Source organism: Pleurodeles waltl, chromosome 3_1 (assembly GCF_031143425.1).
Source record: "Pleurodeles waltl isolate 20211129_DDA chromosome 3_1, aPleWal1.hap1.20221129, whole genome shotgun sequence".
NCBI lineage: Eukaryota > Metazoa > Chordata > Amphibia > Caudata > Salamandridae > Pleurodeles > Pleurodeles waltl.
This window is the reverse complement of record NC_090440.1, coordinates 1,906,199,179-1,906,225,720: the sequence shown is the minus strand read 5'-3', so window position 1 is coordinate 1,906,225,720 and position 26,542 is coordinate 1,906,199,179. Positions and strand designations below refer to the sequence as shown.

Sequence of the window (26,542 nt, the reverse complement as noted above, 5' to 3'; positions counted from 1 at the left end):
GGTTGTTGTTCAATAATAAAATTAATCCTCAAAAATACAACTTGCCTAATAATTCTGCACTCCCTGTAAATAGAAAGGGGACTAAAATGCACCCCTGCCATACACCCCTACCGAGGGAAAATACCTCGGTGACTTAGCCGAAGAGGCCATATCTTAACCCAGATGCAAGATTTTCATGTAAAGTAAACAAAGAGTTCACTGAACTTCCACTCCAAGATCTAAAGGGCTTATCCATAGCTTGGTCCTACTCACACAATCAAAAGCAGTGGATAGTTCCATGATGGCGATGTACAGTGGGCAGCACTTTGCAATTACATACTTTCCAACTATCAAGTGTATGTTTAGGCACTGCTCCACCGTAGCTAGCCCTGGTTGGATGCTGTACTGACAGGGGGATAATTTATTGTTAAAATTGGTCTACCTCTGCAAGCTGTTAAAAATTATGCACCCTATGATATTCACTGTACTATCGATCAACGATATAGGGTAGTAACGATTTGTTGACCCCTGGTCTCCCTTTTAAAAAAATGGGAACTATGATAGCCTGGGCCCAGGAATCGGGCAATTTAAAGCTAAAGTGTTGTTAAATAAGTTAGTCAACAAGGGTCCCCATAATGCAGTATCAACTTTTAAAAGGTTCATTGGAAAGCTGTCAGGCGCCGGAGCCTTACCTCTCGACCTCTGCCTAATTGCTAGATCAACTTCTTCCAAAGAAACCTGGAAGGTGGCAGGGCTCTTAAACAGGCGATGAGGTGAACAATTAAGCGCTTGTCTTCAACATTCTGGTATATAGCGGGAAAGTGGCTAACCCAATCTGCGGCAGGAATGTTACACTCTAGTCGCTCTCAGAGCGGTGCATTTCTCAAGTGTAATCTAGCGACGATTCCCCAAAAGATTTTGCTATTCTTCTGAGCAGCACCTAGCTCCAAGGAGTCCAAATCCCTTTTATTTAGGAACTTTTTCCTATCTTTAATAGGCCCTTCTATCTTGCCTTACCCTCTCACTATCTCTGGGTTTGCTGAGAGGGTCTTCCTAAGGCCCTCGTTTGCTGCTGAGCACTGGGCATCAAACCAACACAGTTGTCCCGACTCAGGATGCAGGGCTTTTAATAAGAAGTTGCATATACATAACTGCTGGACTGAATCAATCAGAACTGCACCTGAGTCACCCGATAGACACCCCAGAAACACAGGTAAAAATGTAATCAGTAAGTAACTTAACGTAACTTTTGGATCCTTCAAGGGCCATATGAGTCGCAGACCATCCGGGGAATGTTGATTCATTACGGCACCTGCTGCAAGCCCAGTGTCCCTGTTCAAATGAAAAACTCCCTCCAAACACAGAGAATTATGATCTCCATACTGGGACTCTGGGATAGACCAGTAGGTTAACCACTGGAGGAAGCTCCTTGAGCAAGAATGTAATCAATAACGAGGACTGCCCCATCCCCCTAAAGGTTGGCTCCTCCTGCCCAAGATCACGGAGAGTATATACCACCCCCCTGGAACTATTTGACCCAGGAGCTACATTAACCATGCTAGAGGACAAAGAATTTGGCTTATAAAAATACCCAAGGGGAACGGGAGCAATAGTACTAGATGCCCTTCCTAAGTTCCATTTAGTATTCAAGATGGTTGCAAACCCGGAAGGAGACTTAAAATTATTGACAACACAATCAATTACTCTTTGCTCATTTACCCGACCAGACGCAACCCAGCCCACCCCCTCAAAAAGCAAAATCTCCCCTGCAAGCGCTAAGGAAAATACTTTGTTTTGCACCAACCAGTGTAGCACTTAGTTTTGGAGCTCAGCATGACTTTCCTTTAAAGGGGGAACATTCATCAGTACCTTGACATACAAGCATGCTGTGGGCGGAAAGGATGGTCCGATTATGAATTAAGCTGATTGGTGGATTATGCAAGGCCTGTGGCGTCTGGCATGTAGGGCAGCCTTGCCAGAATGGTCACCTCCCTAGGGGTTGCTTCCACGCCCACATCGTTGCACTCTATACCAGGGCTGAAGATTTGGTCCAAATTGAAGTGGTTCTGAGAGAGAGATTGAAGCTGTAGCTCCATAGCATACAAGCGAGCCAGTACCAAGGCAAGAGCCTCCTGCATTATAGTTTTAAGTTTAGCAATACATTCAGAGCCTGGCCCGCACTGTAACAAGAAACTGCTGTAAGCACCTCCTTAATTTCAGGTGACGAGAAGGATTCTCTGAGAGCTTCCTTCTGGGTTGCTGTGTTTATATATACAATTCTTCAAAATCCGTCTTAAATTCTCCCCCCTTAGGTGCTGCTTTATCCTCCAAAAGTTCAATACCAGAGGAAGTGTCTACAACATACTGGTTCGCTGCCAGGGTATGATTGGAACAAGCAATTGATGGGCTGACAGGAGGACTGCGATGGGCCCCTGGTGCATTTGGGCTACAAGGATGTTGTAACGCCAGACTACATCAACAAGTGCCCCTCTGTTAAGGCTATCTTGGTGCTAATAACCCCCACTGCTCTCTCAAGCATTCTGTCAATAGAGGTACACTTCAGCGAAGGAGCAGGGATCGGGGCTACACTAGATGCTTTTCTCTTTCCCCATGCCAAAGCAAGATATCAATGGTGGGTCCATGGGGCACATGGTAGCTCTGGCGAGGACAAACTAAAGAGAGTGGGCCTTTTCCGGCCTCCTCCGGGCACACACGGGCCCACTCTTGGCCCGGTCTTTGCAGGGGCACGTCCCGCGCCGCGGAGTTGATAGAAGCGCTTTATAGCGCATCAAGTGCATGGGGTAAAGCAGCCCCTTCTTGCTGCAGGGCACGCTGATGTTTGTAGTCCCCCTGAGTCACGGCAACCCACAGAAGCCATCACTACTGGTGCTTTTGTTTGAAAGAATTAACCCACACAAAATATTTAAGCGGCGTTTACTGTTGATTTCACTTGTGAAAGAAGCACTTGGTAAAATGGACTCAGTGACTTTGTAAAAATGTTAACACCTATCTGGGAAGTAGCTCATTACATGTATAATACCATCTGTAGCGTCCTCCTCAGCCTGGGTACACGCCACTGACTGTGCCCCACACAGAGCTGTAAATCACACGTCTTTATACCTTCTTGTGAACTTCCCACATTCTAAACCAAGCTTTCATTACATTACATTCTATTCTAGCAATTACGTCACACGGCTCCGGAGTCCGTTCAGAGACAAAATGGTTCTGTCATAAACTTGCAAGACTTTACATCTCCCCCTCTGTTAAAACGAAAAATCTAAATGTGTTTATTTTTTCCAAAATCAATAGACATATACACAGACACACACACATATATAAAAACATGTGCAATGAAATCTCTTCAATCAACCTTCTTAGCACTTTGATCATTTGACCCGATCTGGTTACCGTAAGCTGTCCTCTTCAGTGTTAGAAATTGCTAGAGATTGTAAAGAGGTAGCAGCAGTCACTGAGTTTTCAGGGTCAGTTTTCTTTCACGCTTTCGAGTTGAAGACTGGTGAATCACAGGCTAACAGTCTCTGTTAACAGACTTCCTTGGGTGCTAGGCAGTCACCATGTGGCCTTTGCTATACACCACTTGGAAAGGTTCACCATCATAGGGACCATCAGACTTTCTTTTGCACATCTTTCAGGCGATCACCAAATCTCTTCTAAACGATATATCTTGTCTGCAAAAACATTCATTTTCTGCTTGTCAGGCAAGTCCTGTGTGTGAATCATGTTCTTGCTTTTATCTCTTGTTGGTCCTTAGAGGTAACTTGTTTTTCATTGCTCTCCCAAACATCGAAGTCACAGGACTTTCGGCTGCAATTGACTAGGGTGTTGAACAATAATCTTATAGAGTAGAATTTAGTACTGTTTTCAAACTGAGCTTCTCAAGAGGGACAAGCTTCTGCTAGCATAGGCCACAATATGCTGTCGAGCATTTTGCATCCACTGTGCTGTGCAAGAATAGCAATTAACCTGACTGAGCTAGTGTCAACTACAACCGCTGTATGTATGTTTTGGATTGAAGTATGCCATTTCAGTAGTGTTAGAAATGGGGTCTTTGGTAGGCAGTCAGGTTAGCCCCTGTCCAAGCAAGGACCCTCACTCTGGTGAGGGTAGGTCACACACAACCCAAATTATCCTGTGCCCACCCTCTGGTAGATTGGCACTGAGCAGTCAGGCTTAACTTAGAAGGCAATGTGTAAAGTATCTGTGCAATAAATCATGCAATAACACAGTGGAACACAACAAAAAGACACCACACAGATTTAGAAAAAAATAAGGTATTTATCTGGTAAAAGGCAGATCAAAACAATCAAGATTTGATAAGTATATGTCAAAATATCACTTTTAAAATGATAGAGTCTTTAGTTCTTAAAAAGTAACAAGTGTTTCTTGCAAGCACAAAGTACCTGGTTTGCGTCTAAATTATCCGCACGGGACCGCAGAGGAGGCGATGCGTCGAAAACGGGGAGGTGTGCGTCGGTTTCTGCGGGGGCACATAGATGATCCTCTTCGGGTTGCGGGGTATTTGGATGCCCCGGGGACGATGCAGAGAAATCCTGGGCATGCAGGACAGAGTCACAGGAGTTGCGTCGATCTGGGGGGCGATGCAGAAAAATTTCTCCCTCCCAGCCCATGAAGACCCACTCAGTATACAGATATGTGCAGGTGTGACTGAGCAGCTTGTGTTTGGGTTGGCTGAATGAAAGGCGCAAAGGAGTTGTCAACTAACCCAGCCAGACGTGGATTGTAAGGCACAGAAGGATTTAAGTGCAGAGAAATGCTCACTTTCTAAAACTAGTGTTTCTAAAATAGTAATATTAAGTCCAACTTCACCAGTCAGCAGGATTTTGTATTACTGTTCTGGCCATACTAAATATGACCTTGTTACTCCTTTCAGATCAGAATCTACCACTCAAACAGTATGTGAGGGTGGCCCCAATGCTGGCCTGTGAAAGGAGCAGGCCTCACAGCAGTGTAAAACGAATTTAGGAGTTTTACTGTACCAGGACATATAGAACACACATGTTCATGTCCTGTCTTTTACGTACATAGCACCCTGCCCTGTGGGTTACATAGGGCCTACCTTAGGGGTGACTTATATGTAGAAAAAGGGGAGTTTAAGGCTTGACAAGTTCTTTTAAATGCCAGGTCGAATTGGCAGTGAAACTGCACACCCAGGCCTTGCAATGGCAGGCCTGAGACATGGGTAAGGGGCTACTTAAGTGGGTGGCACAATCAATGCTGCAGGCCCACTAGTAGCATTTAATCTACAGGCCCTGTGCACATGTAGTGCACTTTACTAGGGACTTATAAGTAAATTAAATAAGCCTATTGGGTATGAGCCAATGTCACCATGTTTTAAGGGAGAGAGCATATGCACTTTAGCACTGGTTAGCAGTGGTAAAGTGCGCAGAGTCCTAACACCAGCAAAAAAACAGTGTAAAAAAATTGGAGGGAGGCAGGCAAAAAGTTGAGGGTGACCACCCTAAGGCTTTCAGGTCTAACAAGTAGTATTTTCAATGGCATGTTTGATAAAACCTCTTTCATTCTTGTGACCATTGAAAGGAAACATTTTCCTTCGCCAATTCCTGTAATGGAGCACTAACAGTGGCAAAGTCTTGTCTGCACCTTGAACAATAACTGGCCAGGCTAGGACAAGAAAGCACCATTGAACATCTAATGAGGGATCCGCATCTGATACAGCTTCTACATTTGCAGGATCAGGTGTCATACCTCCATCAGAAAAGATATGGCCAAAGAATTTTAGTTGTCTTTGTTGAACCCACACTTGTCTGCAATCGAAGTCAATCCTGAATCACAAAAATGACATACTTCTGTGAGAGCTCGATGGTGGTCCTTCTGTGTAGCTCCAAAAACTAATATGTCATTGCTATAATTTAATACATTCACAACAGGCTGTATTCTATGTCAAATGACGTCTTGAAAAAGTTCTGCAGCCAATGACACAACAAAACTAAGGTGGTCATTTTGACTTCGGCGGTTTTTTCCTCACACCACCCAAGCCACGGGTGGCAGAAGACCGCCATATTACAAGTACCAAAGGATTTCCTCCACAATTTGGGCGGAAATCCTCCAGTAGTCATGCTGGCACTTGGAGGCACAGATGCGTTTCCACCGCCAGACCCACCCCGCCAAAAGGACTCCGCCAGTTGTATTACGAGCAGTAATATGGCCTGGTGGTGTCCTGATTGTGGGGCGCTGCCGGTGGTGGGAGCGCCGGGTCCCGTCCCCTCATGGAGGAGCACCTCATTGGATGAGGTAAGTGTCCTCCGCAAGGGGAGGGAGGTGGGGTGTGTGTGTGAACGCGTGTCATGAATTGGGGTGATTGAGAGGTGATTGTGCGTGCATGTCTGTCTGTGTGTAAATATGGTGATGGTGATGCATGTGTGGGTGAATGTGAATGCTGGGTTGGGGTGCGTGTGTGCATGCATGTAGACGGGTGGGGGTTATGTATGTATGTATGTATGTTGAGGAAAGAAGGGGTGGGAGGATGGAGTGTGTATGTGTGTCAATGGGGTGAATGTAGTGAGTTTGTGAGTGGGGATGTTGTGCATGTATGGATTTGGGGAGGTGTTGCTTGTGTGCGCATGAGTGCAAGGGTGTTGTGAGTGCAAGAGAGTGAGTGTCAGGGTGTGAGTGTCTGTGGGTGCATGTGTGTGTGTATGTGGGGGGTGTGGGGTAAGGGGATAGGGAGGGGTGGGGGCTCACTACTGGGAGTGGACTGGGTGGGGGGTTACTGGGGGTTGGAATGTTGTAAGGGAAGGGGTGGTGTGTGGCTTTTGGGTAGATGGGGTGGTGGGGGAGTCATCTACCGGCAACAGGAATGCAAACCACTGCCAGTGCTACCGCCACGAAATCCCTGGCAGAAAGGGGACTCATGATACCGCCGGCAGTATTGGGTGGACCGATGCTTATCTCCGGCCCGCCGGTCCAACCTCCCTGGCGGTAAGCACAGGAAAGTGCCGCCAGGGTCACAATGACCACCTAAGTGTTTTATATTGAAACAAACCAAAATGTGTAGAAAAGGTTGAAATGTACCTGCAACTTTTTTTAAATTCCATCTGATGATAACCTTTATTTAAATCAAGGTGAGAAAAGAGCTTTGCACCATTCAATAGCATCATCTTGTCAGCAATGTGTATAACTAGATGTCATTGTTTTTCAGTAGCCTTATTTGCCTGATGCATGTCAACGCATATGTGTACAGCTCCCTCACTGTCTTTTATGGGCACAACTACTATGGGAGAAACACATGGTGTAAGGAAATGGCTCCCTGTTGCAGTTACCCCCCACTTTTTGCCTGATACTGATGCTGACTTGACTGAGAAGTGTGCTGGGACCCTGCTAACCAGGCCCCAGCACCAGTGTTCTTTCACTAAAATGTACCATTGTCTCCACAATTGGCACAACCCTGGCACCCAGGTAAGTCCCTTGTAACTGGTACCCTTGGTACCAAGGGCCCTGATGCCAGGGAAGGTCTCTAAGGGCTGCAGCATGTCTTATGCCACCCTAGGGAACCCTCACTCAGCACAGACACACTGCTTGCCAGCTTGTGTGTGTTGGTGGGGAGAAAATGACTAAGTCAACATGGCACTCCCCCCAGGGTGCCATGCCAACCTCACACTGCCTGTGACATAGGTAAATCACCCCTCTAGCAGGCCTCTCAGCCCTAAGGCAGGGTGCACTATACCACAGGTGAGGGCATAGGTGCATGAGCACTATGCCCCTACAGTGTCTAAGCAAAACCTTAGACATTGTAAGTGCAGGGTAGCCATAAGAGTATATGGTCTGGGAATTTGTCAAAAACGAACTCCACAGCTCCATAATGGCTACACTGAATACTGGGAAGTTTGGTATCAAACTTCTCAGAATACTAAACCCACAATGATGCCAGTGTTGGATTTATTAAAAAATGCACACAGAGGGCATCTTAGAGATGCCCCCTGTATTTTACCCAATTGCTCAGTGCAGGACTGACTGGTCTGTGCCAGCCTGCTGCTGAGAGACGAGTTTCTGACCTCATGTGGTGAGGGCCTTTGTGCTCTCTGAGGACAGAAACAAAAGCCTGCTCTGGGTGGAGGTGCTTCACACCTCCCCCCTGCAGGAACTGTAACACCTAGCAGTGAGCCTCAAAGGCTCAGGCTTCGTGTTACAATGTCCCAGGGCACTCCAGCAAGTGGAGATGCTCGCCCCCTGGACACAGCCCCCACTTTTGGCAGCAAGTCTAGAAGAGATAATGAGAAAAACAAGGAGGAGTCACTCACCAGTCAGGACAGCCCCTAAGGTGTCCTGAGCTGAGGTGACCCCTGCCTTTAGAAATCCTCCATCTTGATTTTGGAGGATTCCCCCAATAGGAATAGGGATGTGCCCCCCTCCCCTCAGGGAGGAGGCACAAGGAGGGTGTAGCCACCCTCAAGGACAGTAGCCATTGGCTACTGCCCTCCCAGACCTAAACACCCCCCTAAATTCAGTATTAGGGGCTCCACAGAACCTAGAAAACGAGATTCCCGCAACCTGAAGACGAAGAAGGACTGCTGACCTGAAAGCCCTGCAGAGAAGACGGAGCCACCAACTGCTTTGGCCCCAGCCCTACCGGCCTGTCTCCCCACTTCAAGAAAAACTGCAACAGCGACGCGTCCCCCAGGGTCCAGCGACCTCTGAAGCCTCAGAGGACTACCCTGCATCTAAAAGGACCAAGAACTCCCGAGGACAGTGGCTCTTCTCCAAAGAAGATACAACTTTGCAACAAAGAACCAACTTTAAAAGGACTCCACGCTTTCCGCCGGAAGCGTGAGACTTTGCACTCTGCACCCGACGCCCCCGGCTCGACCTGCGGAGAAACAGCATTACAGGGAGGACTCCCCGGCGACTGCGACCGTGTGAGTAGCCAGAGTTGACCCCCCCTGAGCCCCCTCAGCGACGCCTGCAGAGGGAATCCAGAGGCTACCCCTGACCGCGACTGGCTGCTTCTAAGAACCCGACGCCTGGTAAAGACCCTGCACCCGCAGCCCCCAGGACCTGAAGGATCCGACCTCCAGTGCAGAAGCGACCCCCAGGTGGCCTTCTCCCTTACCCAGGGGATGGCTACCTCGAGGAGCCGCCCCCCCTTGCCTGCCTGCTTCGCTGAAGAGACCCCTAGGTCTCCAATTGAAACCTATTGCAAACCCTACGCCGTTTGCACTCTGCACCCGGCCGCCCCCGTGCCACTGAGGGTGTACTTTTTGTGCTGACTTGTGTCCCCCCCGGTGCCCTACAAAACCCCCCTGGCCTGCCCTCCGAAGACGCAGGTACCTACCTGCTGGCAGACTGGAACCGGGGCACCCCCTTCTCCATTGAAGCCTATGTGTTTTGGGCACCACTTTGACCTCTGCACCTGACTGGCCCTGAGCTGCTGGTGTGGTAAATTTGGGGTTGCCCTGAACCCCCAATGGTGGGCTACCTTGGGCCCAACTTTGAACCCTGTAGGTGGTTTACTTACCTGCAAAACTAACAAACACTTACCTCACGCAGGAACTGTTGAAATTTGCACAGTGTCTAGTTTTAAAATAGCTTATTGCCGTTTTTGTGAAAACTGAACATGCTATTTTGCTGATTCAAAGTTCCTAAGATACCTAAGTGAAGTACCTTTCATTTGAAGTATTGATTGTAAATCTTGAACCTGTGGTTCTCAAAATAAACTAAGAAAATATATTTTTCTATACAAAAACCTATTGGCCTGGAATTGTCTTTGAGTGTGTGTTCCTCGTTTATTGCATGCGTGTGTACAACAAATGCTTAACACTACCCTCTGTTAAGCCTACTGCTCGACCACATTACCACAAAATAGAGCATTCAAATTATCTATTTTTGCCACTATCTTACCTCTAAGGGGAACCTTTGGACTCTGTGCAAGCTATTTCTTACTTTGAAATAGTACATACAGAGCCAACTTCCTACACATGGTGTTGGGCCAGTTCAACACTCAATAATGTCATGATTCAAGTTTTTTTTTAACAGCTTCTTGTAAATGAAAAGCGATTTGTCTATATCTCTGAGCAACAGGACGGACATCCTCATTAATATACAGTTTACTTTCATAGTCTTAAGCTTTCCTAAACAGTGAAGATAGTTGGTTTAATATTTTGTGATGAGCATTCATGTTGTAATCCCCTGAAAACAGTCCCATATTACCAGCCGTGTTGAAACTGAGTAAACCGGCACTTGAGGCCTTTTCCTCAAAGCGCGTGGATCAGTGCTTGTACCTTCGTTTTCTTATGTTGCATTGTTGCTACAAATGAACCTTGACTCTTTTTGGGCGTCGATGCAGTCCAAGTATCCACTTTGGTTTTCGATGGCATAAGCCTTGGTAAGGGAGATAGTTAATTTTATACCTCTTCAGGCATTATGTTTATCGATGCATTGATGATATTGAATGCTGTTGATAAACCGTTTATTTTCAAAGTACTCTTTAGACAGTGTTTGTATGATTTTGCCTCTTTGGCATGTTAACTTTTTTTTGACTGACATTTTTCTTCACATGCAACCAGTCCAGCATGCACATGTTTCTCTGAGGTAAACATTGACAAGGTGCAATCACTTTCTTCACTTTCACTTGTTATTGAGACTGACAAACTGTTTGACGATGCTTTAGATGATGATCAACTTAATTGAATATAAATTTGCCTCAACTGAAGTCACTGCTTGGCCATGTGGGCGTGCGTCGATCTTTGCTTCGTGATAGCTCTGGGGTCCATTTTGTCTTCGCATTGTGACACAACTACTTTTTCCTTTGCTTTACACACAGTCACAAAATGGTTCTCTTTCTCACAGTCTTTACATATCTGTCCATTGGCGGGACAGTTTCATGCACGTGAAAACAAAAATTCACTTCTAAAACATAACTTCTTTCTATGTGTAAACATCACTTTGTGTCCTTAAGTCTTTTGCTTTGGCTTACTTTTCACACTCATGACTGACTCGCTCTGGGCACCACTGGCCTCTGTGTCAGCAGCTTGTCTTTCAGCACGCTTCTCAGCTCTGGCAGCCATCAACACCTGCCCTAAACTAAGAGTTTCTCTCCGCATTTGTCGCCTGAAGAAATCTAACTAGCATCCATCAGTACCTTTAAGACTTGTAGCTTCTTCATCATTAAATTCATTGAATGCATCAAGTCTTTCCACATATCAATAGTTTCACCAACTCTTTGACATTCTTGAATGAAAATGTATTGTTTGTAATCAACACTTGGCACTGGATTGAACTTGAGACTTAAAGCATCTTTAATCTGAAGGTACATGACTTCTTCGTCAATTCTCTGCATTTTTTAATGACTTTTTTTCACACCATCACTGGCAAAAAATTTGAGATACTTGATAATATTTCTGTTATCAGTCTCTTCAAGTGCATCAATGAAATCTTCAAATGTCTCTATCCAAGCAATCCATCTATTGCCAATATTTTGCATTTTGGCAGTATTAAAAGGTGGTTTCAGGAATGCGCAGCATTATACACTAGTGTGGAACTTATTGACATTGAAAGTAGCATGCTTTAATGTTGTTTGATGATCATGTTTATGCAAACATTCTCTAGAGTCCTTTGACGTGTGGGCCTTAGAATAGTTTTCTCTCTTAGCTGCTTTGGTCACATTTCTAACAGTTGCCTTCAGCTCTTTGAAGACCTATGAAGTTGTACTGAGCCTCACTTGGCAGCCTGGTGGGCAACTGCTTCGGGTATGTACAGCTCTGTAAGCCCAACCCTGAGCACTTCTCCTTGAGCCACTTCGTTGAATGCTGTGGCATGATGACTCTCTTTAGTGGGCTCGATAAGTCATTTATTTCCTCCTTTTTACACTTCACTTTGCATTTCCTGACATGTGGTTGATCTCTGCCTTGTAGTGCTTCTGTTTGCAGCTTTCTTTGGTGGGTTTTTATTATGTTTTGTTGCGCTTTGTATTCCTTGTTGTATCCACCTTTAGCGTTAACACTCCGTACCATGTATAACTTTATTTTACTTGGTACCTTTTAGTATGGGCTTGGTTGTGGTTTCTTGACCAATGGTGCATCGATTTTGTTGTGGGTCACCTCCAGCACTTAGGTTGGAGACCCTTATTTTAGCATTAGGCCCATAGCCTATGCCATTTACACTCGAACATATTTTATTAATTTTGGAAAAAAATTAGCACAGCCAGCCTTTTGCTCATTGTTTTTTATTTTAATTAGCTGCTTCTCTCCAAGAAGAGATAGTTGTTTGCGCTGCACATTTTATCAGCCCTGTGTACAAAATGCTTAAGGCTGTCATGTAAGGTTCATGATATACTAACTTGTATTGCCACTCCAGGCTCCAGTCCCAATTTACTAATCATATCAATTCGTCAGGCCTGTTCTTAAAACTCTGTATGAGTTATTATATAAACAACACATAGGCCTAAGGGGGGCAGAGGGCATTCCAGCCATCGCTGTCCTGGGATGCACATCATTCCACTTACAGCTTTGCTGATCCTGACTGACTCTGCAGCTTCCTGAGAGGATTGCCATCCAGACAACAGGCAGACCCTTGCTATCACATTCAGGTATGGGGTCGAGGTTACTCCTTAGATCAGGACAGGCAGTAGGGTTACCACTGCTAGACTCTTAGACCGGGTGTAGGAGAAATCTCTAGACTCTCTAGAATCATACAGCATGGTTGGGTTGTTTATCTCCTTTACACTGCTTGTAATGATGATTACCGTACTATGTTTCATTTGCCTTATTATCACAGCTCATGCTTTTTATACTAGGATGCACTTGCTTCAATAAATGCATTGAAATCCAGTTTGTATCTCATGTTCGGCCTTGGCATGTGTTAGTCTCTGAGTAACTAAGTGAAAGGGGTATGATTTGTTCACTACAACTTCTCTGAGAAGTCAGTGTCAGGTTCAGGTTGCCACAAATCACTTTCTCCTTTATAGGGTTGGATGAGGTGCTGTGGGCTAGCTAGGAGTCAGGCTGACAACTTCCAAACAGGGTGGGTTTTACTCAGTCTCTTACACTCTGTGGTGCTACCGCCCTAAACGCGCAGTCTTATTATTAAAATAGGAACCGCACGGAAACTTTTCAGTGAAGCTTTCTTTATCTTCAAATGCTTCACACTGGCTGGAGTTCCGCTTCGACTCCACACACGCCAACCGTCAACAAGGCACTTCAACGAAGGCACAGGTGGCACGCACGACCAGCTTGCTAGGACCACAGTATACTCTTTGGGAGAGCACAATTTTTCTTGAGGTTACTTATCCCGCATCTTGTCTCCAGTTCTTGTGTCCTCCGCAGCCTGGGTACCCGCCAATGACTACGCCACACACAGAGCTGTAAATCACACGTCTTTATTGCTGTGCATGTACCTGTGAACTCCCCATATTCTAAACCAAGCTTTCATTACATTCTATTATAGCAATTATGTCACATGGCTACAAAATCCGTTCTGAGCCAAAAGGGTTCTGTTATCAACTTTCAAGACACTACACCATTGTCCAGATCTGGCATTTTAATCAATAGCACATTGCATGATGGGGTTTTCATCCCACTAGTATAGTGTTAAAAACAAAACTATAAACCAGACAATGCAACATGTTGTTTGTTGAAATGCCAGGAAAGGCTTATGTTACTGTATGTCATAGTGCCAATTGGCAGACTTATGTAATGAAAAACAAGATGTAGTTTCTGACTTTCTCACTTTTTTAGGTCTGGCATTAGCTAAGAGCTTTCGATTTTGGTAATGTTATATGTATATTATTCTTAGGCATAGGGGGCTTTCAGCCACCCCTCTTTTGGCATTGGTCTGTTATGGTGTCAATCACATTTTTCTTCTGCACATTGCAGCACAGCTGGGGCAGTGAGTCAGCCCAATTCAGCCATTGGCTAACCTCACTATGAGTAACAGCATTCTCTTTCTAAAGGAGCACATCTGCACACAGTGCCTTGGACTACTGTGGCAATATGTGATTTCTAAGACCAAAACGTTTTTTTTTGCTATTGGCAATTCTTTAATGTTGCCGAGGACCAGATAACCCTACAACAAGAATGTTTTAGGAAAACCGGACCAAAACAAGCATTAACAACAGAGTCCCTGAGAAAGACAAAAACAATGTGCAGGCAGCCTTCTTTCTTAGTCCATCATCGGCCTAAAGTATGGTGTGACTTTGCTGGAGCGCCTGCAATACCGTTGTGATGCGAGCTGCCTTGAACAGGCACAGCTCAACAGGGTCAGCCCCCTCTCCACCACCCATCTCCAGTTGCCTTCATTCTGACTGGCCAGAATTGAGCATTGCTACCAGGGTACATAATGTCCATACCACAGGACTTGGTTTTCTGTGGTGCAAACCTACTTCCCCATTCCGAGTTCCACTGGTCTTTCAGGTGTACCACTACTGAATTAAATAAATGTGCCAGCCTGGTTTCTTGCAGACGTTCCCACTTCTCCATGGATACCAGCCTCTCACTGGGCACAGCATCAGACACTACAAATCCATTTGGATCTCCGAGTACGAGTTGACATTCTGCTCGGTAATCACTACCTAAGTGTTTCTTAAACATATATGATTTTATTGACACTGATAAACCAGATGCATTATTTTTTGCTGAAACCTGGCTCAATGACTCATCCTTCCCTGACATCTCAGTAGCGATTCCAGCTGGATTTTCTACTGTTATGCTACAGATTGAACGAGAGGTGTGCTTGAGATTAGCTGTGCACTATCACTCATAGGACCAGCAGGTATGCTAGTTTCACTTAAATTAAGCCACACCTTCTTTTTTCTCAGGTGCACTGATGTATTGCCCTCCAGACCTAAAAACAGCTTTAATAGTAACCTAGCTGAAGGTATTACCCCACATTTACTCCGATACGCTCCTTTATGATTCTGGGTGATTTGAATTATCAAATGGAGAGGATACTACTTTTGCTTACTCATCAGCTCTTATAGATGCACTGTCTGTATTAGCAACTCAAAAAGTTCTCGCAACCACCCACCCGGTGGGACACATCCTTGATCCAATTCTTCTTCAGTGTGAAAAACCTATTTGCGTTTACTCCCATTCTACTTCTGTGGTCAAACCACTTTGTTACATTTTTGTATCTTACCATACAGCCATTTCTTTTTGCCTTAAGGCGTCACTTTTCATGCAGGCCCTAACACGCCCTCCTTTAATGCCTTATGATGATCCATCTGCTTCTGCGAATAATTTTATTAGTGGCATAAGTTCCTCTTTAGATTCCATAGCTGCCAGGAAAGTGCACCAGTATCACAAAACAAGACGATCCACTGCTTGCTACAATGAAAATCTCAAAGACAATGCAAAATACTGGAGTACAAGAGCTTTTTATGAGACCACTGCCACATACATGGAACAACTACTATTACTCCATTCACACTGCTTGTGCTGCATACTATACTTCTAAAAAACATATTGCTGCCAATTCTTCTAGAGAGATCTTTGTAGGGGGCTCCAGAGAGCCTGACTGCAAGATGGCAATTGCATAGCAAGGCTTTGCTGACCGGGGAGTGAAATGCTCAATTTTAACTGCATTCAGAGGGGATACTGGTCCTGCTGGGGTGTGCTTGAGACCCCCAAAGCCTTCTGCCTTTGAGGAATCCTCCTGGTGTGGCCCAAAAGCAGCGGTCGCTTATTTATATTGTATCAGGCCTGTCACACTTGGGCCCTGTGGAGTGCACAATGCAGCCTAGAAGCCTACCCCTCCCGAGCATTAACCCCCGCCTGCCTTTACAGGCCTGAAAAGCAAAGCTTGGCCCCTGCCTGCGGACGCTTCAGAGCGACTGAGGAGCAGATCGCCTGGTTTTGGGAGAGGTGGTTTGGTGCTGCCGCGGCTAGTGTTGGCGGCCACCGTTGAACGCAGCCACCCGTTGAAGTTGAGACAAACCCAGTGGTGTAGCTAATTTCTGCATCGAGGAATGGGGAATGGGGAACATAGTGCTTGTCGATGGACTCTACCCTGTTGCTTCGTGGGGCCTGTTTGTGTGTCCACGGCCTACTGCAGTATGAGGGCAGGCTGAGGCCCCCTTCGCCCACCTTCATCTGCCTAGCAGACCACTAGGCGATGACTAGTGCCTTGGAGTGGCGTATTTAAACATAGTAACTGCTGACAGGCCCCCCCAGCAGAACTCTTGGTGATTGTCTTGAGCACTGCCACCTTCTGTGCTGCTGGACCATACGGGCTGTGCTGGACTGGCACTGAGGTGATCGATTGCTCTGTTGAAGCTGGGCCCCAGCTGCATTTACTGCTTATTTCACGAGATCCCATATCGTACGCATGGGAGAGGGAGCTGAATCCCAGAAGTGGCGTAGAAGCTGTGGCAGAGGGAGCTGAATCCCAGAAGTGGCGTAGAAGCTGTGGCTGTATTTTTGGTCTGCTCCTTCCCCCCACTGATACCTTGCTGCATGCTGTCATGGGGGTGCATTATTACTAACAGACTTAGGGGGTCATTCTAACTTTGGCGGGCGGCGGAGGCCGCCCGCCAAAGTTCCCCCAACAGAATACCGCTACGCGGTCAGGAGACCGCCGCGGTTATTCTGTGTTTCCCGCTGGGCTGGCGGGCGACCGCCAGAAGGCCGCCCGCCAGCCCAGCGGCAAACCCCTTCCCACGAGGAAGCCGGCTACGAATGGAGCCGGCGGAGTGGGAAGGGTGCGACGGGTGCAGTAGCACCCGTCGCGATTTTCAGTGTCTGCATGGCACACACTGAAAATCTTGTAGGGGCCCTCTTATGGGGGCCCCTGCAGCAGTGCCCATGCCACTGGCATGGGCACTGCAGTGGCCCCCAGGGGCCCCACGACACCCCTCACCGCCATCCTGTTCCTGGCGGGCAAAACCGCCAGGAACAGGATGGCGGTGAGGGGGTCGGAATCCCCATGGCGGGGCAGCAAGCTGCGCCGCCATGGAGGATTCCTCAGGGCAGCGGAAAACCGGCGGGAGACCGCCGGTTTTCCGTTTCTGACCGCGGCCATACCGCCGCGGTCAGAATGCCCTTGGGAGCACCGCCAGCCTGTTGTCGGTGCTCCCGCGGTCGTTGACCCTGGCGGTCAATGACCGCCAGGGTCAGAATGACCCCCTTAGTGTGAACCCCACCCCACCTTTCTAGCACAGAGAGCCTTGTGCCTCTTATGCACTTCACCATGGTCAAAAGTGTCATCAGGCAATCCAAGTTGACAATTGAATCAAAATGCCCCACACGCACTCCTGACTTGGACCCTATGAATGACCCCCAAGACACGCCAGGCGAGAACAAAGCTAAAACTGCACAGGATATCAAGACCATGTTTCTGGACCTCAAACGCGACCTGACCACCATCAACTTCAAAACAGACCTCCCCACCAATAGATTCAACTGTTTCAAAGAGAAAGTTAAGCAAGATGATGTGCCCATCGACCAGATGGAACACCGCACTTCTGATATCGAGAATACTCATGCGACTGCAGGAGAACAGCTTCTCTGCATGAAAAAAGTATTGGAGGTCGTCTAAAATAAAAACTAAGGTAAGAGTAGTGGCCACCTAAGTGACAATGACTAACTGATATCTGCTACACAAGTAGTTGCCACCGTGGATCCTGCGGCGAAGGGCTCTGGCCTAGGGTGACCGAATTCTGAAAAGAAAAACCCGGGACATGTTAGATATAAAAATAGGACTAAAGCCTTTAGTCTCACTTTTATATCTGGTCTGTCCTGTAAAAGAGTGTGTGTGTGTGTGTGTGTGTGTATGTATATACATACACATATAAATATTCAATCACACACACTGGAACAAGCAGCAGAAGTATTTTAAGACGCCAGAGGTTCATGTGAAAGGAGAGCATAGCTTTCACTTCTGATTCGTAGGTTGACCTGGCCTTTGTCCCTAAAACTGGGAAATTTATTGAAAATTAACAAAAGAGTTTACAGGTTGACATGACCTTTGCCCCAAAAACCAGGACTCAGGAAAATGAATAAAAGCATGAGGACACCGGGACAGTCCTCATGAAAATTAAACTGTTCGGGGAAATGCAGGACGTCTGGTCACCCTACCCTGATGTTGGACCATGCTGTATGGATTGTTGCCATGAGAAGGATCCCTCCATGAGTGCGATGGTGCCCGTCAGCTACCCATCTGTGCGAGGCTGGGGACTGAGCCATCTTGTATTATTATGCTTTTCCCCCGTCCCTGGTCACCCAGCTACCTGATGGCTGGGAGTTCGCCTGGACTTGTTTGCGCTTCCAGGTTGATTCTCTTGACCTTTTCTAAGTGTTGGTATGCTTTATTAGATGGAGTGCTTATGCTGTTCAACCAGTTGGGGGGTGTTGAAGTTGGTGGTGGATGGATTTTACATGGGATGTTGTTTTTCCGTTTTGTGTTAGTGCTTTTCCTTCTCTTAGTCACACTTGCACCATCTGACATAGGCATGCCACGCATCTCAGCTACACCTGCTGAGCGCATTGCGTACGCCACTCCTACTATCTGATGGCTACACTTAAGTGCCTCACCTGGGACATCCGAGGTTTGAATGCTTGCCTAGTGTTTGCATACCTACGCAGGCACCAAATAGACATATGCTTCCTGCAGGAGCTGCACCTGACTGATGCAGGCCGCTTCTAGCTGCACTTGGGATGGCTGGCGGAGTCTCATGGCTCCGTCTATTCTAGCTTTACATGGGAGGTGGCGGTTCTCATCAAGAAAGGAGTACCATGGCGCACTCACCCGGCGATGGTGATGTGCAGGGCTGGTTTGTTATTCTAGCGGGGACTTCAGGGCCATCTTGCCACATCGGTTTCAGTGTATAGTCCACATGTGGATGACCCTTGTTTCTTTACAGAGGTCTGGCGTTTGATAGCCACCATGAGCCCTGACGCAGCCATCTGGGGTGGCAATTTTAATGCAGTGCTTGATGGAGGGGATGGAATGAACAAGCCCCACTTGGCGCCCGCACCCGAGAGCGACTGCGCAGCTTCATAAACTCATAACTGACAACGAACTTGCAGACATTTGGCGACTCAAACACAGATCCAGCTCTGAAGGCACATGCATTAGATCCTCATACAACACCTGGTCCAGAATTGACTACTGGCTGGTCTCTATAGACGTTGTCACATAGACTACTAACACTGCTTCTCTACCCTGGACACTACTTGACCATTTTTCTGTCCTACTTGAAATCTCCCCATTGGAACTGGGCTCGAGGCGTGGAATCTTGCCCCTAACACACTCACAGATCAGGTATTCACTGATGAAATTAAGGTTGTCCTACTCAAGTACTTTAAACTCAATGAACGCTCACTAGACTCGCCGTCCACCATGTAGGAGGTATTCAAAGTAGTGGTCTGCGGAGGATGCATCATCAAACAGGCCTGACTGATTCTGAGGCTGCACAGGCAGCTTAACCGCCTGGAAACCGAGTTCCGCGTACTCAGACTTCACTACTTTGATACTGACAGCCCAGTCAAACTGGCTTCCCTTAGGCGCAAGCTGGTGAAGTATGAGAAGGCAGTGCTTAGGGAAATGTACTTCCTTGGTGAAGAAGCGGTTGCCCCCGCGATATGGGGCAGGGAATAGGGCAGGCTAGACTCCTCCAGAAGCCATGTGCAAGTGACCACATAGTAGAGCTCACAGACGACCAACAAGTGGCCCACTATCCCAGACACTATCCAAAATGTTATGGCCACGTTTTATTCTGATTTATATACCTCAGCAATCTCATATTACCCTTATTTCTTGGCCTCCTTCTTTGACCTCCTTCCTTGGCATGCTCCAATTGCTCTGGCTTGACAATGCCCAGTGCCAATTCCTTGATGCTCCTTTCACATCTGAAGATGTCACACAGGTCATTCAAAGCATGCCCAGGGACAAGACACCGGGATTGGATGGACTGACTGTGGTCTTCTACAAAGAAAATGCTTCAGTCCTTACCCCCCGTCTCCTGGCAGTGTATGAAGAGTTGCTGCTTCAAAGAGTTCTGCAACCATTGCTTTGTGAGGTATTTATTGTAAGAAAACTGAAACCTGATGAGCCACCGCACCGCTGCAACTCTTATAGGCCATTATCCTTGATTAATGTGGACTACAACATTCTTGCAAAACGGATTGCTTCCCGTCTTCTCCCTCTGCTATCGGACATTGCTCACCCGGACCATTTGAGCTTTGTGTCCGGCCATTTAATAACACATAATCTCTGCACTTTATTCGCTCTCCTTCATACAGTTGACCCTCACCTCAGTGCAGTAGTGGTCCTGCTTGATGCCACTAAGGCATTTGATTCCCAAGAAAGAGCATTTCTTTGTCACCTCCTGTCTCACATTGGGATCAGTAATTGTTTCCTGCGCTTGCTCAAGCCACTCTGTTTGCCCATGGCCTGTTTGTGCGTTAACAGTGCGATCACTCCACTATTCTCTGTTTGCAAGGGCACCCAGCGGGGCTGCCCACTGTCTCCCATTCTGTTTGCTATTGCAGTGGAGCCTCTGGCTGCCCGATTGCTACAGCACCACTCCCAGCAGGACTGGCCTTCACCCCAGACAAATTCTGGCCTTCATGTATGCAGGCAATGTCACTCTGTACGTCCGCGGCTCCCACATCAATCTCTCTGTACTCATCAGGGAAATTATACGCTTTGGCCGACATGCAGCGATGGCCGTTGATTGGTCTAATTATCTTCCTGCTCACCCCTGAAACACCGCTCTTCGTCTTGGAATACCTTTTACAGTGAGCAACGGCCCATGTCGGGTACCTCGGTATTTGGCTTAGCAGAGATCTTATTGAGCTTTTCAAGGTCAATTGTGGTACACTCATGACGTGGTTCAAAAACCACCTGTCAGCATGCACGAGACTGCCACTGTCACATGCAGGGAGCACTGCCACCACTAAAGTTGTTATACTCCTAAAGTTGTTGTACACATTTCTCAACCTCCCACTTCAGCTTACAGCCCACTTCCAAAAACACCTCGTGTCTAACCTGATTTCTCTGGCCTGGGCAGGCAAACAGCCCCGGGTGACCCGGGAAATCCTGACTCTTCCTTTCGAATTGGGCTGGCTCTGTGCCCCTGGTATGGACCTCTGTGTCTCCTGCGTGCAGGCACCTTTTGCCCACTGCTGGTTATATCCTACCTTATTCCAGCCTGATACGACACCTGGACATGATCACATTGCCCCTTGCCCTCTGTCTGCCCCCAGACAACCTCAGCCTGAAACGGACACTCGGCTTGTACAACTTCGGCATGGGACAGAATGCGCATGTGTGCTGGGCTTGGACTGTATGTATGCTCCCAATATCAGACTGGCAGTGCATCCTATGCTTCTGTTCTCAATGATGCTGCCCCACTGACATCTACTATGCTTAAAAATTCACACCTTTGGGTACCTCTACCCTCAGGGACATTTTCTAACCCCACGACGCATACTTGACGACCCTGCCTATAACACTATCTATGGAAACGCTCACATACCACCATCTGCGCGCTGCTCTCAGAGTTCTGCACAATACATTTCATGATGCCTCTCCGACCTTTCACGCTTTTGAAGAACTGATCTCGAATCCATCACCATATAAACCCATTATGAGTGTATACGTCATGATGCAAGTCAAGGACGCGCTTTGTGTCCGAACACGTAGGCTGCTGACATGGATCCCTTGCCCTACAAGGAACGGTGACACTACTACTGCACTCAATCCAGAGCCCTGTCCCCAAACTGTAGACTCCAACTGATATATTTCAAATACCTGCATAGAGTCTAGCGAACGCCTACTCAGTTGTATATGATGCAAGCTGCCTGCTATGCGTTACAGAAACGGCTACCTTTTTTGCTTCTGGCCTGGAAATGTCCCATAATCACAATACTGGATGGGGGTATTTGACACAAATGGGCTGATCACTGCCCATGGCCCCTCTGGTGACCATGTTAGGTTATGTGAAAGATGTCCTGATGCGCATGCGTAGGCTGATCCTGTTACTGCTGGCCATACGCATGGTTCCCATGCACTGGTTCCGACGCACTCCTTCCTTGCCTAAACATTGGTTAAAGGATGCAGGTTACTGTCAGTATCAGCTTCAAGATTACTGGGAACTGATGCCTGTGAGATCGAGGCTGAAGAACATTTAAACCCTCTGGGTCACTTATCTGGCGGCCCATGACACTGCCTCAGACAAGGAGGTGCATGATCCCAAGGACATAAACGAGACATATGAGGGCCCTGTCAGTGGTCAGGCCCCTACTCCCTCATCCTACCACATAATCTGTCAAGTAGCCTCATGATGCTTACGAGCCAACTGAATCGGAGACTTCGTCAATTGGTATTCTTGTATTCATATACTATGCAATGTCATCTGTACAGGTTGTCCTGTGTTCGGCGTGATTTTCCCCTTCCTGTGTTGTTGTTGCACTGTGTGTTGTATTGTTATATTCTACTTCATTCATGAATAAAATAATAAAAATTGTTAAAAAAGAGACATCTTCCCTGTTGTCGGGTCCTTTCTGAACCTCATGGCTACCAGAATATGCTTACTGTTTCCCAAAATCTTTACACAGGCCTGACTGCATATTTCACTGATAGAATTATTTAAATTCATGACAACAATCCTACGTTACGTTTGGCAGACTGAATACATGACTTTGAGTTATTATCCTATTTGACCTAAGCCTCTTCTGTAGCTGAACCTAGGCAGCTTTTTAGACAGGAAGTGCAAGAGTTTCTCCTTTCTATAAAGTCCAACTCGACCTTGAACCTGTGTCCACCCTCTATTTTTACATAAAGTGCTTGCTAAACATATCTGCTTCCTTGGTTGAAATAATCAATCTCTTCATAAAATCATCCTCAGTTCCATCAATGTGAAATCATGCTACATTAGTTCCTCTTTTTTAAAATATTGTTCCCAGCAATTACTGGCCAACCTCTCCTGCCTTTCCCATCAAAGATTTTGGAAAAAACATGTCAACTGTCAGTTCTCAATACCTCGATTCAAACATGCTTCTTGACGCCTCCTTGGTCTGGGGGTTTTCTGCTACATAGCAACTGTTCTACTTGCTGTATCGGAGAATCTCCATGCCGTCTCAGATCAGGGTGGTAGCGCTGCCCTGATTCTATTAGATCTCAGCAGCGTTCAACACCATCTCCCATTCCATGCAGGTCATCTGTCTTTTCAATTGTAATATTTGCAAGTGTACTCAGAAATCGTTTTCTTCCTTTCTGTCACATAGGTCACAATCAGCTTTTTTGACCTCAGCCCGCTCCTTTGTGCCCTTGACTACTCTTGAACACCAACTTCCTTCAACTGAACGGTGAAAAAAACTGAGATCTTTCTATTTGGCAACAAACCCTCTTTCATGTCACCTGACTTGTGGCCAACGATCCTGGTCATCCTTCAGAGCTCCCTCCATCTGCATAAAGCCTCAGGATCTGCTTTGATTTCTAATCAGATCTCCAAAATCTCCACCTTCTGCTTTGCCCTTCTGCGATTCCTAAGAAAAGTTTTTGCTTTTACCGGTTTCGTCCCAAAAGACTGTAGTGCAGTCTCTTACTGCATTGTGTCTGAACTAAGAAAATTCATTGCATTTTGGCTTGACAGATTATCTCTTATAAGGTCTTCGGTGGCCCATAGATCTGCTGCCAGATTATTTCCTTATATTCCTTACAACCACTCAATCTCAGATCATCTTGGGTATTTGGTTTGGCTACATAGTACCAAGTGTTTAATCTTTAAGGCTGTCTGTGCCTTACAGAGCCTTTTGTAACAGAATGTCTCTGGAAAACATGGTAGGTCATTACCGACCACCTCAGAGATGCTATTCCAGTTTTTATCTGACCTGTATACCACTCTTTAATAAGGCTAGCAAGCTCTTTGTGCTGCTTAGTTCCCCAGCTTTGAAAATGTCTACCACTGGATATCCTTGTCAGTTCTTCGGAATTATTGTTCAGAAAGAAGCTTAAAACGTGGCTATTCACTCTTTATTTACTTTTATCCCTGTCTTTTTGGTCCTCTAACAAGCTATCAGCACTAGGATGCCCCATCGAGGATATCACTATGCTTTATAAACTGGTATTCATGTATGCATTCATTCATTGGGAGCTAATTTGGTCATTCTGCATGTTTTTCCCTTTCGAAGCTGCAAAGCTCTGAATATTGTGGTGTAAAACTCAGAATATTGTGAATTCATGCCCCTCCATGGAAAGTTTGACAGGTTTTACACAACAAACACCGTGCGGGGAAAACCTGCAGCTTTTGCAGTACATTTGTACAAGTTGTAATCAATATTCAGCAAATACTCCACAGTCAGAAGGACCGACAAATGCAGGAATTGTAACTTTTTCCCGTTTTCTTCTGCAGTCAGCTTCTATATGATATTTCGGAGGACATTGGCACCGAAGACCATGATGAGATGATCTTTCTTCTGCAAGACACACTTCCCAAAAAACACAGAGAGACTCCGGTGAGCATGGGAGAGTTGTGGGCGGGTAACCCACACACACACGCCAGCTGATTTTAGGTGGGGAAGCGGCCGAAGTGAGGACAGGGTCTATGGCGAGAGGGCCGAGTGTGAGTTAGGGATAAAAAGACAAGTAGAGAGAGCCAAACCTGTACAACAGAATAACTGTACTATGGAGCAAGAGTGACCCAGTTCTTACTACACAGCACTACTGACTTTGTACTGTATTGCATTGTATTGTAATTGCACCCACTACCTCTAATAGGGCACATAATCATTTTATGGCCAGAAGCGCACTGCTTGGGAACCCAATGCTATTTTTTAATTTAGGGTGTTTTGGTTAGTGCGTTTAGTTCTGTGTTCTCAGAAGAAGTCCTTGAGATGCATTGCACCAGTTTGTATATGGTGGAATCAAAGAGAATAGAGGTTGTATGGGAATGATTTGTGAGGTGAATTGATAAGAGTGGAGGAGGCTTCCACTAGGGAGTTAGATGTCAACGCTGGAGGGTTGGGGAATTTGAGGTATGTTAGCTTGCTTAGTGGGGTGAATAGACAGGTTAGAGGAAGCTTAGAAGATTCATAGTTTGCAGGCAAGCGATTACCAGCTTGTGAGAAGGGAGAAGTTATAGGCTGTGGTTCAAGACTGGGGCAATTCACACAAGTACATATAGGAAAGTAAACCATTAGTCATACAGTTTTGTGTTGGAGTTGTAGAAGGACATGCAGTTTGGGACAGCAGTTTTGTTTTTCATGCAGTATTTAGCATTTTGTCACTGCAACCCATTTCCTAATGCTCCTTGGAAGTACTATGTGTACCTCTACCCTTTTGTTCATACTGCCTAGGAATATTGTTTTGATACTACCCAGTGGCAGAGTTGTTAATAATGCTCAGGCCCTGTGGTTCATTCTGTTAAGAAGTGGTATTTTCTTTACTGTGCAGTAGTAAGGTAGACACTGTAGAGACCTGTGTTTAACCTGAACGTCTTGGGGTCGAACGTCAATGGGTCCTCTCTACATTTCGTCCTTGCCGTTTTAAGAGGACTAATACTGAGTTGTATAATGATTAGCGCCTATTCTAAGTGCCTAGAGACTAGAAAGTGAGCTATATCCCTATATTTTCATTATTTGTGACTCCTGCCTGTTGTGTGCTCATCTATCAGTTCGGTTGCTGGAGTCATTCTAGAGTTAACGCTTTTCTCTTGTGTTCTTTCATAGTCCACTCTGCACCTGCTGACCCTCATGGAGTCTCAGGCCCTCATATCGCCTGAGAACCTGGACTTTTTGGAGAAGATCTGCAAAAAGATTTCACCTGATATTGTGAACAAAATCACTAAGTATAAAGCGGAGCAAGGTTAGTGTAATGCACAGTTGTTAGAAGAGAGATGTGTTGTATTCATATGTCTGTTGTGTATTAACCATGTTTCGTTATTTCCCCCACCGCCTGTGGACGGGCTAACGATAAGGGTATTTGCTGTTGATACGCACAGCAGGCATAGACTTTCTTTGAATCTCTGATGGTAGGAGGTTGGTGGTAGGAGGCAGGAGGTTGTGTAGTATGCAGGGTTTCTGATGGATACAACTACCTGTGGATTCCTCACCTAACGAATACTCCCATTGCGCCAGCATTCAACGGAAATCTTCTTCCTAACTTCTGCACGTCGACGAGGACGCCACAGTTGCCGACGCAACGCCGTCTGACATCAGACAGGCAATAAGAGGTCCTCGCCGACGTCAGTTCCCTTTTTTCTGTGCCATTCGAAACGGTTATCTTCGAGGGAGCTACTGTTGCTGTTCGACAGTTACAGTGTGTTTTCGTATATTTTTACTTTGGGATATTACAATGTCGCAAAGGAAGTCAGGATTCAAGCCCTGCCGTGAGTGTGGGGGTAAAATGTCGGTAACGGACCCACATTCTGACTGCTTGTGGTGTCTTAGTTCCGACCATGATGTTGATAAGTGCGATTCTTGTCATCATATGAATCCTAAGGCCCTGAAAGAGCGCGAGGCCAAGCTTTTTCTTGCGAAATCGAAAAAGAAGGAGAAGAGACATCACCGAAAGTCGTCGTCACCGAAGTCTCATCGGCGTCATCGGGACTCCCAGCGTCGTCGAGAATCAC

At 46.4% G+C, this 26,542-nt stretch overlaps 1 protein-coding gene across 1 annotated transcript in view; it reads left to right on the top strand.

Annotated features, from left to right (window-relative positions):
• The window catches only part of LOC138285742 (caspase-10-like), a 258,567-nt gene that overhangs the window by 161,816 nt on the left and 70,209 nt on the right, over positions 1 to 26,542 (top strand). The window contains exons 3-4 of the mRNA XM_069226075.1: positions 24,326 to 24,428; positions 25,641 to 25,776. Of these exons, the coding sequence (XP_069082176.1) occupies positions 24,326 to 24,428; positions 25,641 to 25,776 (239 nt within the window). The remainder of the gene's footprint in view (positions 1 to 24,325; positions 24,429 to 25,640; positions 25,777 to 26,542) is intronic.